Source organism: Paramisgurnus dabryanus, chromosome 9, assembly GCF_030506205.2.
Source record: "Paramisgurnus dabryanus chromosome 9, PD_genome_1.1, whole genome shotgun sequence".
In the NCBI taxonomy this organism is placed as follows: Eukaryota; Metazoa; Chordata; class Actinopteri; order Cypriniformes; family Cobitidae; genus Paramisgurnus; species Paramisgurnus dabryanus.
The window spans coordinates 13,183,549-13,198,382 of record NC_133345.1 but is presented as its reverse complement, the minus strand read 5'-3'; the positions used below and the strand labels follow the sequence as shown (position 1 = coordinate 13,198,382).

The following is a 14,834-nucleotide window of genomic DNA, read 5'->3' as shown; positions in this document are numbered from 1 at the left end:
CATCCACTAGTGATTACACTCCGAGTCACGAGTCAAACGGTCCAACCCCCGTGTCTCTACGATGTTCTGATGTGGAGATATTAGGCTTTGTTTATTCGGTTGCTAGGGTACTCATATTTGGTTGCTAGGGGCGTGGCTTAATACCTCTTGGCATCCACTAATGATTACCCTCTGAGTCACGAGTAAAACGGTCCAACCCCCTTGTCTCTACGATGTTCTGATGCGAAGATATAAGGCTTTGTTTATTCCGTTGCTAGGGTGTTCATATTTGGTTGCTAGGGGCGTGGCTTAACACCTCTTGGCATTAACTAGTGATTACCCTTCGAGTCACGAGTAAAACGGTCCAACCCCCATGTCTCTACGATGTTCTGATGTGGAGATATTAGGCTTTGTTTATTCGGTTGCTAGGGTACTGTATTTGGTTGCTAGGGAAAAAAATGGCATCCACTAGTGATTACCCTCCGAGTCACGAGTCAAATGGTCCAACCCCCGTGTCTCTACGATGTTCTGATGCGGAGATATAAGGCTTTGTTTACTCTGTTGCTAGGGTACTGTATTTGGTTGCTAGGGAAAAAAATTGCATCCACTAGTGATTACCCTCCGAGTCATGAGTCAAACGGTCCAACCCCCGTGTCTCTACGATGTTCTGATGCGGAGATATAAGGCTTTGTTTACTCTGTTGCTAGGGTACTGTATTTGGTTGCTAGGGGCGTGGCTTGGGAGTGGCCAATGATGTGCCCAGTGATTACGCTCCGAGTCACAAGTAAAACGGTCCAACCCCCGTGTCTCTACGATGTTCTGATGCGGAGATATAAGGCTTTGTTTACTCTGTTGCTAGGGTACTGTATTTGGTTGCTAGGGGCGTGGCTTGGGAGTGGCCAATTATGTGCCCAGTGATTACACTCCGAGTCACAAGTAAAACGGTCCAACCCCCGTGTCTCTACGATGTTCTGATGCGGAGATATAAGGCTTTGTTTACTCTGTTGCTAGGGTACTGTATTTGGTTGCTAGGGGCGTGGCTTGGGAGTGGCCAATGATGTGCCCAGTGATTACACTCCGAGTCACAAGTAAAACGGTCCAAACCCCGTGTCTCTACGATGTTCTGATGCGGAGATATAAGGCTTTGTTTATTCGGTTGCTAGGGTGCTCAAATTTGGTTGCTAGGGGCGTGGCTTGGGAGTGGCCAATGATGTGCCCAATTGTTACACCCCTAGTCACAAGTAAAACGGTCCAACCCCCGTGTCTCTACGATGTTCTGATGCCGAGATATAACTGTTTGTATTTTATGTTGCTAGGGTGCTCAAAAGTGGTTGCTAGGGGCGTGGCTTAGTAAGTCTGTAAGGATCCTGAGAGACTGATTGGATGCCTGAGTAAAATGAGCCCACCCCCATGTCTCTATGACACTGTGGTGCAAAGATATCCATCCGGGCATTTTATAATGGCAGTCTATGGTATAGGTTGCTAGGGTGCCCAAAATGGTTGCTATGGTAACCTTACACCCCATTGTGGGGGACGTCCTGACAGAGTCTAGCACCCTCTGTAAATTTAGTAACCCACATGTTTCTATGAAATCCTGGCTCGGACCTATGACCCGTCAAAATTTTTGCAATGGTAAGTCTATGGGATTTTGCCCCATTGACTTTTCATTGGGGCACTTTTGGGCACCTCTTACACCCCAGGGGTACAACTTACACCCCATTGTGATCCATGTTCTTACAGAGCCTACCACCCTCTTCAAATGTTGTAACCCACATGTTTCTACAAAATCCTCGAGCGGAGCTATGACTCGTCAAAGTTGGGCGCAATGTTAAGTCAATGGGATTTTTTGGGTGGTTTTTCGCCCCCCTTTCGGAAATCCTGCACCCGATCGCTTATAAAAGTCATAGCACACCTCTCCTCAATAAGCCGGTCGATTTGAGCCCTAATTTATGGGTCTACGACAAAGCGTGCGGGACGAGTTACGCGCCGAAAAAGTGTCCAGAAAAAGAAGAATAATAATAATAATAATAATAAGTATGCAAGATAGTAATAGTGATGCTTTGCATAAATGCAAGCACCACTAATAATAAGTATGAGCAATAGTAATAGTGATGCCTTGCATAAATGCAAGCACCACTAATAATATCTTTGAGCAATAATAATAGTGATGCTTTGCATAAATGCAAGCACCACTAATAATAATAATAAAAAGCCCAGTAAGAACAGTACAGCGCATTTTCAATGCACTGTAATAACATTTAATAATAAACACGAGGGATAACACAGGAAACCAGGAACATCCAACACAGGGAACAGACAGGGTAGTAATGACAATGACACAGCAGTGAGCAAACAGAAGACAGAGGTATATATACACACAGACTAAATGACAAACAGGTGTGATGAGGCAGGTAATTAATCAATGAATGTCCAGGTGATAACAATCGGAACAGAGACAAGACATGACACGGATTAACCGTGACATTACCCTCCCCTCTATGAGTGGCTACCAGACACTCACATAAAACACAACAAAAACAAAGTCTGGTAGCGAGAGTCCAAGGGAGGGGTGGAGGGCTTGGGGACCCTGGCGAAGCCGGCAGCCGCCGGGATGAGACCAACAGGACGGTTGGCCGGACTGCGCCAGGAGAACCGGAGCGATCGCTCCGAGAACCGAGGCAGACGAATTACCCCCCTCCTGGGAATCGTCGACGATCAGATGCCCCCGGAAATCATCTCCCATCCCCTCGCGGAAACTGAGACCCTCGGTAGCCACCCTGGGGAAATGATCGGGCGTGGTCCGTTCCGGATCCCCCTGCGAGCAGGATGGTGGTCCTCCGAGGGACCGTCGACGACGACTCAACTGTTGGGGGACCGCCTGGGCCGATCCTCCTCCCGCAGGCCCGCAGGAGCGAGCGATCGCTCACGGTGGTCCCCAAGAGACATCGGGGCTGATGGGAAATGAACCCCGATGTCACTACTCCCCCTCGACGAAACTCCTGGAGGAGCCGCCCTCCGTGAACCTGCTGCGTCCAGTTTGGCCGGATCATTCTGTCACGACACGGAAGGAGAGACAGGACGCAAACGCAAGGTTCCAAAATAAATAACATTTAATAATAAACACGAGGGATAACACAGGAAACCAGGAACATCCAACACAGGGAACAGACAGGGTAGTAATGACAATGACACAGCAGTGAGCAAACAGAAGACAGAGGTATATATACACACAGACTAAATTACAAACAGGTGTGATGAGGCAGGTAATTAATCAATGAATGTCCAGGTGATAACAATCGGAACAGAGACAAGACATGACATGGATTAACTGTGACAGTATAGTCCTACAAGCATTTAAAGTGTTATCAAAAAAATTAACGGTGTTTTTTAGCAGGTAGATCTTGTCGGCTTTATCATTTTAAAAGTAGATCACCACACAAAAGTCTGGACAAAGTGTGTGGGCAAAAGTTCCAGCTAAGAGAGGTAACACGACAAATCTATTCTACCACCTCAAAACTAAACATGTAGTTGAATACCAGCATTGCCAGGCAATGCAGCCAACCGCAAGATCCAGTACACAAAATGCAGGACAGAAAAAACAAGAACTGATCCAAACCTCAATCCAACAGTCATTTTCAAAAGGTACTCCTTATAAGAGGAAGAGCCCGCAATGGATTGAAATTACCTGGGCCATAATGGTTTTAGGCCATACCGCCCATCCCTAGTAGCATATTGTGTTGTTAATTTGTAAAGGAACCCAAACTTCATAAGCAACACAATGTTTCATCAAAGTAGAATATCTCAATCAAAATACAATCATGTCGCATACCTACATATAAACATTGCAACAATCCTTTCAAACCCTTTGCCTCCCGCAGTTGTTTGCATATTGTGGTACAGCAGTAAAGTTACCGAAGTTAATTTGGGTTTTTGCTCTTTGCTGGTCCAGTCGTTGTTGTTTTTGTCGTTTCAAAAAATGTCATTTGTTTTTGTGGCTCCTGTGCAGGTTGTCAATTCAGCAGGAAAGTTTGCCATTCTCTCTCTGTTTAAAGATGGAAGGTGAGCGCACATGAAAGCGCTGATGACGTATGGTGTCTGTGTGAACAGGTTGCGCAGTGGCATATGCAAAAGAAATTTACAGATTAGGGGCAAAAATTGCATGCGTCCAATTATTGTGTTCGGTCTGAGTTCAATGATTTGTTGGAAATTTTTTGGTCCTACGACTTTCACAGATGGCATATTTTTATAAAAATACATTTAAACAACTTAACATGGTAATTGCTATCAGGATGTGAGGAGACTTTTAACCAGTATATCTAAAAATGTTTCTGGATCAAATTAGATACCCTGCCTTTAAGATTACCTGTACGTGTTTGCACAGGTTTGATGTCAAGTTTTTTAAGATGCAAAGATGTTGGTTAAATATGGCCAGGGATTTCTTTCATAAGAATTGAATTGATGGTCTGCATCAGCTGGCTGTCTCGTCCATCTCCATGGTTTGTAAGTTTATGATCAATCAATCAGTTTACATTGCGCGCTTTTATTACTGTATCTTGCCTTATTATTATATATTTTTTACTTAGTAATGTATATGATTTAAAATGTATTGAAGTATATTAATTTAAACAAAACTTATTTACGTAAAAGTAAAATTACCGATTTTAAAAACTGCTTAAAGTAGAAGTGCAAAAACCTACTCAATTACAGTAACGTAAGTAAATGTTATTCACTACTTTTCAGCTCTGATTTTTTTACTTTTTTACTTCTACTTTAACTCATACTGTCAGGGATGGGGAAGACAGAACCCAAGTGCAGACAGCTCTCAACCAAAAAGACTTTTATTATATAACAAAAACTCCCTCGAGGGGGTAAACAAGACAAGAATTAAATAAAAGACGGTGCAAAAACAAGACAAGGGCTGAATCCCAAACTGCCTACTTCCATACTATATAGTATGTAAAAAGCGCTACTTTAAGTACTATATAGTATGGAAGTAGGCGGTTTGGGATTCAGCCAAGGACTCCTGACGGTGTCACACATGACAAACAATGATCCAGCACAAGACAGCAGACAGAATGGCATTAAATAGGGAAGAACTAAACAAGGGAATGATAACAAACAGGTGAAGGGAATAAACTAATCAAGACTTCACAAGGAAACAGGAGGGTAAGGTTAAGACTACAGACAGGAGAGCACATGCTACACATAACACACATCACGTGACTCTCCACACAAAACAAGACAACAGTGAGGGCTGCCATGACCCTGTCACATGAAACACATAAAAGACATACTGGGCTGACAGGACCATGACACATACACTTAACATTGCTAATACAAGTGAAAGTTAACTACATTGTTTAACAAGTATTAACTTACTGTGCCCTATCCTAAAATTATATGCACATGCAGTTTTTGTTACTTAAGGGATAATGTTCAGGCAGCAGGTTGTTATTGCAGAAATAAGCCCTGACAGTGTGATCAGGACCCGACGTGAAGGGTCTTGTATCACATTAAAGGGGCTCATTTCACAATAACAACTTGCTGACTGTACAATATCCTGCTTATCACTCAACTTTTTACCTCATAAGTAGGTAAAGAGCATTAAATATTGATTTAAAATATTTTATGTGCCTTTTTTTAACAAATGCATACCTTCCACGAGGAAAAAACATGTTTACTCTCGATTTTAAGATAAGACGTTTTAATGTCACCAACACTATTTAGTTTAAAATATAATGTCTTGTATAAAGAATAATTGACAACGAGTCATTGATTTAAAAAAAATTATGCACACCCAAGTGGTAATGTGGCACGACGTGAAGCGGAGTTACAGCACGGGTCTGTATTATTTTCAAATAATTCAAAGGACCGGCTACCACAGACATTGGTCTAAATAATCAATTCTGATCATGGAAATGTAAAGGAAAATTTAAATGAATTGTATGTGCTTTGTATAAATAATGCATTTTCATGAAAAGAATAAAAGAGAAATGAATGAATGAATGAATGAATCAATACCCATGGAACATTTCTTAACCAATCAGGATAAAGCATTCAACAGCACCATGGTAATAGTAAGGGATAACACAGCCAGACAGTTGTTATTACAAAATAAATGATCACAGAATGGGTGTTCAGTTGGGTGATTTTGATTTGACACATTTTTCTTTAAAAACTTTACTAGCTTAGTTGTAACAAATGCGAACCTTCTACAAAAACAAAACAAGACAAGATGTGAAATTCAAACATGCATTAAGTTGAATCATTTGTAAATAATATCTCATATATGTTATTAATTATATTGAATATATTTGTATTAAATTGAGTTCTCAAACTCAACAGTTTTATTGAACATCCTTTTCGCTTTAAAGTGATTTCAATAATTTACAGTATATGATTTGCCAATTATTGTTTAAAATTCTCTGTCTTCCACCAGAGAGGCCGCGTTACGCTGAGAGTTGGGATTTCGAGGTGTCCGGCTCTTCGTTCCTTCAGTTTGATCTGAGTATGGGCTGCAGTAAGGCTGTGTCTCCAGCCCATGGTGTTCATTTAGAGTTCTCCACAGACTCCGGTAGACACTGGACCCTCATTACACCTGAATGTGTGCCGCCAGCCATTGGCTGCTCTGGATACTCACAGAGATCTGTGTACAGTACACCTCAGTACCTGTACTGGAGGAGGGTCACTGCCTATCTTCCAAGTGCAGCCATGTACGTATGCATTTTACTAAGACAATTTTACCAAGACATACTCTTGAGGTATACTGTCATGGTGCAGTGATAGTATATTTTCAATTCAATTCAATTTTATTTATATAGCGCTTTTCACAATTGTTAATTGTTGCAAAGCAGCTTTACAGTACATGAGTAGATGTAGAGGAGAACACTGAAAATAAATAGATAGTATAAGAAGTAGAATATAGCGGCTAAGGATAAACCGTACAAGCGAGCGTATTAATAATGTAACGTATACAGTAAAGTGCTAAGTTAAGCCAAAGTTGGCTGACTCTCCCTGGGACAAAAAAAAACCCTTAGGAGAAAACCCAGTGGGAAAAACTCCTAGAAGGACAAAAAACCCTAGGGAGAAATTAATATTTATATATATATAGACACGGAAGGGATAGGAAGCGGGTAAGCGGATTAAACTGGTTCAGCCGGTGGTCGTTGGTCGCGCATCGGCGGGGCATCACGTTGAAGGACAGCCAGTAGATCAGTGGTGCGATGACCTTCACAGCAGCAGGAACTGGGTCTGTTTGTCTCATTGTCCTCGGGGTCGAGGACGAAACAGGGAGACAAAAACAGAATTCTATTAGCGTAGGGGCCGTTCGCATGTAATGCAAGTGTCATACATTATAGTGGTTTAATTCAGCTCGGTTCCAGACAGGCTAACTATTGCGGCAAGAGTAAATTACCCATATGAGGTATGTGAGTGCTTTTTTCTAGACAAAATAACTACTGCGGGAAAAGTGCATTTACTGGACATTCTATTTGAATGCTTTGTTAAAGAAGAATGTCTTAAGTTTAGATTTAAATTGCTCGACTGTGTCTGATACTCGAACATTTTTTGGTAAATCATTCCAGAGCTTAGGGGCCAAGTAGGAAAAGGATCTACCACCTTTAGACACTTTTGATATTCTAGGGATAATTAAGTAACCAGAATTTTGTGATCGCAGTTTACGTGGTGGATTGTATTCTGATAGTAGTTCTTTAATATACGAGGGCGCTAGGCCATTTAGGCTTTGAAGGTGATTAGTAATATTTTAAATTGTATGCGATATTTAACTGGTAGCCAGTGTAAAGATGCCAGAATTGGACTAATGTGGTCATACTTTTTAGATCGAGTAAGCACTCTTGCGGCGGCATTTTGAACCAGCTGTAGCTTGTTTACCTGATTTGCATTGTATCCCCTGAGTAACGAGTTACAATAGTCTATTCTAGAGGTCATAAAAGCATGGATAAGCTTTTCTGCATCTGATGCAGACAGAATATGGCTTATTTTTTAGATATTTCTAAGATGGAAGAATGCTGTGCAGCAGACGTTGGAGATATGACTATCGAAAGATAGATTGCTGTCAAACATTACGCCTAAATTCTTAACCGTGGAAGATGGCACCACCGTGCAGCCATCTATGGGCAACTTGTAATCTGACAAATTATGTTTGGAGCGATTAGGTTCAATAATAAGTATCTCAGTCTTATTGGAGTTTAGCATAAGAAAGTTATGTGCCATCCAGTCCCTAATATCACTAATGCAGTCTGTTAGCTTAGCAAACTGGTGGGTTTCGCTAGGATGTGACAAGATGTAAAGCTGGGTATCATCCGCATAGCAGTGAAAACTTATGTTATGTTTCCTGATAATGTCTCCTAGAGGTAACATATATAACGAGAATAGGATATGGCCTAAAACTGATTCCTGAGGTACGCCGTATTTAACGGGGGAGTGATAGGACTCTTCCTCATTTACATAAACAAAGTGATATCGATTGGTTAGATACGAACTAAACCAGGCTAACGCCTGACCACTGATGCCAACATAGTTTTCTAGTTTTGTCTTCCGCCACAAGCTGAGCGCATGTGGCGGAAGACAAAACTTGTAGTCCATTATAATATCTATAAAGACAGCCTTCGTGCTTTCAGTGTAGAACTAGGCAAGGCTAGACAGACTTTCTTTTCAAATATTATAAACGACAACATAAGTAACACACGCACTCTTTTTGCTACTATAGAGAGACTAACAACCCCCCCAAGTCACATTCCAAGTGAAATGCTCTCAGACAGCAAATGTAGTGAGTTTGCTAACTTCTTCTCTGAGAAAATCAATAATATCAGAAAGGTGATCAGCACATCCTTGAGCTGCGCCGGGGTCAGACAAGTCAGACCACAACATCAGAAAGTAGTTACTATGTCTGATTTCGAAGCAATTGATGATAACATTTTGGAAGAAATAGGGGTGGGCCGATCCACTTTTTTCATTACCGATCCGATTTCGATTCCTAAATTCTGAGTATCGACCGATACCGATACCGATAACGATACCGATACCGATCCAATTCTAGTATTTTTCTTGATCCATTTAGAATTGTGTGTGTGTGTGTGTGTGTGTGTGTGTGTGTGTGTGTACACACATAAATATATATACGGTCATTGTGTTTGTGTGTGTCTTGTGTGTGTATGACGCGTTTAATTCACCGCTACTCCAGTTTATTAACTCCGTGAGCACCAGACCAACCAGAGTTTTTGTGACCTTAAATATCTTCATATATGCAATTGTTTTTCACATAAAGCTGTTGAATATATTAGGAAGACTTTGAATATAGTGTGTTTGTTTATGGTGCTTATGTGGTGTTTATGGTTATTATAGTCTGACTTTTCTATAGCATGATAGTAACAACAACGAGTAACGCACAGTATCGAATTTGGATCGGCCCCGTTATTCCGATATCCGATCCAGCAAAAAAGGTCCGGATCGACCCGATATCCGATCCAAAGTATTGGATCGGCCCACCCCTAGGAAGAAACAGTACAGCATCTTAAGACATCAACCTGTGCCCTTGACACACTCTCAACATCTTTTTTCAAAATTGTCTTTAACTGTTTAGAAGCAGATCTCCTAAAAGTGGTAAATTCATCACTTATCTCCGGGACTTTTCCAAAGTCCCTTAAAACTGCAGTTGTTAAGCCCCTCCGGAAAAAGAGCAACCTAGATAACACTCTATTGAGCAACTACAGACCAATCTCAAATCTTCCTTTCATAGGCAAGATCATTGAAAAAGTTGTTTTCAATCAGCTGAACAAATTCTTAATTTCTAATGGTTACTTTGACATTTTTCAATCTGGTTTCAGACCACTCCACAGTACAGAGACAGCGCTCATAAAGATAATAAATGATATTCGCCTCAATACAGACACAGGCAAACTATCAGTGCTGGTGCTACTCGACCTCAGTGCTGCTTTTGACACTGTCGATCACAACATTCTTCTTGACCGGCTGGAAAACTGGGTCGGGCTTTCTGGGGTGGTCCTGAAATGGTTCAAGTCATCCTTAGAAGGGAGAGGTTATTATGTATGTTTAGGTGGCTATAAATCTGAGTGGACATCCATGACATGTGGAGTCCCGCAAGGCTCAATTCTTGCGCCACTCCTGTTCAACCTGTATATGCTCCCACTGAGCCAAATAATGAGAGAGAACCAAATTGCCTACCACAGTTATGCAGACAACACTCAGATCTACTTAGCTCTATCCCCTAACGACTACAGCCCCATTGACTCCCTGTGCAAATGCATTGATGAAGTTAACAGTTGGATGTGCCAAAACTTTCTTCAGTTAAACAAAGAGAAAACTGAAGTCATTGCGTTTGGAAACAAAGATGAAGTTCTCAAAGTGAATGCATACCTTGACACTAGGGGTCAAACAACTAAAAATCAAGTCAGGAATCTTGGTGTGATTCTGGAATCTGACCTTAGTTTCAGTAGTCATGTCAAAGCAATAACTAAATCAGCATATTATCATCTCAAAAATATCTCAAGAATTAGATGCTTTGTTTCCAGACAAGACTTAGAGAAACTTGTGCATGCTTTCATCACCAGCAGGGTGGATTATTGTAATGGCCTCCTCACTGGCCTTCCCAAAAAGACCATTAGACAGCTCCAGCTCATTCAGAACGCTGCTGCCAGGATTCTGAGCAGAACCAGAAAATATGAACATATCACACCAGTCCTCAGGTCTCTACACTGGCTACCAGTTACATTTAGGATTGATTTTAAAGTATTATTAATGGTATATAAATCACTCAGTGGACTAGGACCTCAATACATTGCTGATATGCTCATTGAATATAAACCCAACAGATCACTCAGATCATTAGGATCACATCAGCTAGAAATACCAAGGGTTCACTCAAAGCAAGGAGTGTCAGCTTTTAGCTATTATGCCAGTCGCAGCTGGAACCAGCTTCCAGAGGAGATCAGATGCGCTCCAACAGTAGCCACATTCAAATCCAGACTCAAAACACATCTGTTTAGCTATGCATTTACTGAATGAGCACTATGCTGCATCCAAACTGATTGCACTATATTATATATGCACTATTTTAATTCTTTTTATTTCTCTTGTTTTTATCCTTATTTTTAACTGTTTTTTACTTTTATTCCTGTTTTATTCTTTTTCACACATTTAAACAGTTTTTATTAAAATCACATTTATTTTCTTTTAATTGATATTTTAAATTCATGTATCTTTAATTTTTGTTTTCTCATTTCTATGTAAATTACTTTGAATGACCTCTGTGTATGAAATGTGCTATACAAATAAACTTGCCTTGCCTTGCCTTGCCTTGCCTTGCCTAGTCTATTGAGTAGGATTCTGTGATCTATTGTGTCAAAGGCTGCACTAAGGTCTAGTAATATAAGGATTGAGATTTCACCACGATCGGATGTTAATAGGAGGTAATTTGTAACTCTAAGCAGCGCTGTTTCTGTGCTATGGTGGGGCCTGAATCCTGATTGGAACTTTTCATATGTATTATAATTCTCTATGAATGTGTGTAGCTGGCTTGCCACTACTTTTTCTTATATTTTATAAAGAAAAGGTAGATTTGAGATTGGTCTAAAGTTATTAAGATCTCCATGGTCAAGGTTTGGTTTTTAATGAGCGGTCTAATAACTGCTAGTTTGAAAGCTGTTGGAACATATCCTAATTCTAGCGATGAGTTAAAGCTATTTAGTACCCTGTCTGACACTACATGAAATACCTCTTTTAGTAATTTTGTGGGAACGGGGTCTAATATACAGGACGATGATTTAGATGACGTTACTAATTTAGAGAGCTCTTCTATTTTAGTAGGTTAAAATGACTCAAGATGTTCGTATGATAATCTAGTGGTAAATGTACTATTGGGTAGAGTGGTGGCTGCTTGCCTAGTTTCTATGTTTTCCCTAATAAACATAATTTTGTTAAGAAGTTCATGAAGTCGTTACTATTGTGTTGGAGTTTACTATTGGTTTCTGTTTGTTCTTTGTTTCTAGTCAGTTTCGCAACTGTGCTAAAGAGGAAACGAGGGTTGTTATGATTTTCTTTAATAAGTGTACTGAGATAGGTAGATCTGGCGGTTTTAATAGCCTGTCTGTAGTGTTGAACACTCTCTTTCCATGCTGAACGCCATACCTCTAACTTTGTGTTTCGGTAGTTTCTTTCCATTTTTCTAGTTACTTTTTTAAGGGCTGCAGTATGATGGTCATACAATGGAGCTGGCGTTTTTACTTTGATTCTCTTTTTTTGAATGGGAGCAACGGCATCCATCGTTCTAGAGCAAACGTTGTTCAGGTTTTCTATTATAATATCCAGATCTTCATGGTTATCTGCTACATGTTTCATTTGAGACAGGTCTCTGGAAGAGTGCTAATAAAGCTATCTTTTGTGGTGGAAATTATTGTTCTGGCTAATCTGTAGCATGTTGTAGACTGAGCGGTCCTATCTAGAAGTATTGTGTATGACACAAGGCAATGGTCTGAAACAGCATCGCTCTGGGGTGATATTTCGATGTCATTAATATTGAGTCTGAGTGACAGAATTAAGTCTAATGTGTTCTTACGAGTATGCGTGGGCCCTGACACGTTTTGTTTAATACCGAGAGAATTTAGAACATCGATAAACGCACGTCCTAATGCATCTTTTGGGTTATCCACATGGATATTAAAATCACCAACGATAAGAGCTTTATCTACAGTGACTGTAAGCTCAAATAATAATAATAATAATAATAATAAATTTTATTTATAACGCGCCTTTCTCAAACTCAAAGCGCTACAACATACATACAAAATAATCAAACAATAAAGCATTACAGTAAAAAGAATAAAACAAATACATAAGTTTATGCATTAAAAGCATGACTAAAAAGATGTGTCTTAAGAAGTTTCTTAAAACAGTCCATAGAAGCAGCATCCCTGATAGACGCAGGTAATGCATTCCATAGCTTTGGTGCCTTATAGGAGAAGGCCCTGCCCCCCATGGTTTTTAATTTACAACGAGGCTGCAACAGAGAAAGAGAGCCAGCAGAGCGGAGAGAGCGAGCAGGAATGGATGGAGTAATTAACTCACAGATGTAATCTGGAGCCAACCCATGTACTGCTTTATAAGTTAAAATCAAAATTTTAAAAACAATACGCGACTGAACTGGAAGCCAGTGAAGTTGTTGGAGTACAGGTGTTATGTGATGGCGTGATGATGTGTGGGTCAAAACACGTGCAGCAGAGTTCTGTATATATTGCAACTTCTTAATGGAGTTAGCTGGTAGACCAGCAAAAAGAGAATTACAATAATCAAGCCTTGACGTGATGAAAGCATGAATGAGCCTCTCTGCGTCAGGCCTAGAGAGAAATGGTCTGATGCGCGCAATATTCCTCAGATGGAAAAAAGCAACCTTTGTTATATTTTTAAAATGTGAATTAAAAGTTAGCTGGGCATCAAAAAGCACGCCCAAGTTGCGAACCTGGCCAGAAGGGGACAATTGAGTATTGTCTACTGTAATCTTAAAATCCTCACATTTACTAACATTCAAAGGAGTGCCAATTAATAATACTTCAGTTTTGGAGCAATTCAGTCTTAGGAAATTGAGTTTCATCCACCCTTTAATTTCCAGCAAACAGTCAGACAGTTTAGAGGAGGAAGAATTAAAATCAGGCTGAGAGCTTATATAAATCTGGGTGTCGTCTGCGTAGCAGTGATAGCTCAGGCCATGCTTCCGAATAATCTGCCCAAGGGGCAACATATAAACACTAAATAAAATAGGACCCAAAACTGACCCCTGAGGGACACCCTGACACAGAGGAGCAGTCTGAGATCTATTTGAACCCAGATAGACAAATTGGGAGCGTTCTGAGAGGTAAGATTTAAACCAAGTTAACACAGTTCCAGACAGACCATTTGAATAGCAGAAATAGGAAGTCTGCTATTTATTTAAGAAAATCTGTGTGGTTGCCCGGAGGCCTATATATGCTAGCTAAAATGAACGAAAGCTGTTTGTTGTTACGATCAGTTATTTCCATATTTAACTCTTTCACCGCCAGCGTTTTTTAAAAAAAGTTGCCAGCCAGCGCCAGCGTTTTTCATGATTTTCACCAAAGTTTAATGTCTTCCATAAAATGTTCTTCTGTAAATATATAAACATACAATATACCAAATGAAAGAACAGACCCTCTGCTTTCAAACAAAAAAACCCATTTCATCCTACCTTTAGTGGTTCTTTTGCAATCAGCTTTTGAATATGGGTAGGTTTTTGTAAAAACACCATATTTTGAGCAAAAAGCAGAGATAATTCCATTTTTATGACGGACTTTTCATAGAGTTCCCATTCAGAGCGATCTTTAAAACAGACACGGACATGCAGCAGCTTGCCATAGGGCAATACTTCCGGTTTTAAAAAGTTGCGGAAGGGCGCCACCTGGTGGATAATAGCGGTATTGCGGAAAGACGGAAGCGTTTTCTCTTAATTGACGAGATATCTCGTCAATGGCGGGGAAAGAGTTAACAGTATTATTTCAAACGAATTAAATTTTAGTTCGGATTTATGGTTTACTTTGAACATTTTGTTGTATATTGTAGCTACACCACCCCCTCTCCCTTTTAGACGAGAAACGTTTTTATAATAATAGTCTTGTGGGGTGGATTCGTTTAAACTGATGTAATCCTCTGCTTTAAGCCAGGTCTCTGTTAAACAGAGTGCATCTAAGTTTTGGTCAGTAATTATTTCATTGATGATAGGTTCTTTATTGGTAAGCGATCTAATGTTCCCTTTCAGTCGGTCACTACGACGTCACGTCGTGACCGACGAATTGGGAACTCGCTTAGAGAGA

General features: G+C 40.3%; 1 protein-coding gene across 1 annotated transcript in view; it reads left to right on the top strand.

The window, feature by feature from the left end:
- reln (reelin) overlaps positions 1-14,834 on the top strand; it is a 379,183-nt gene that overhangs the window by 268,767 nt on the left and 95,582 nt on the right. Inside the window, exon 34 of the mRNA XM_065275748.2 lies at positions 6,419-6,692. Within this exon, the coding sequence (XP_065131820.1) occupies positions 6,419-6,692 (274 nt within the window). The remainder of the gene's footprint in view (positions 1-6,418; positions 6,693-14,834) is intronic.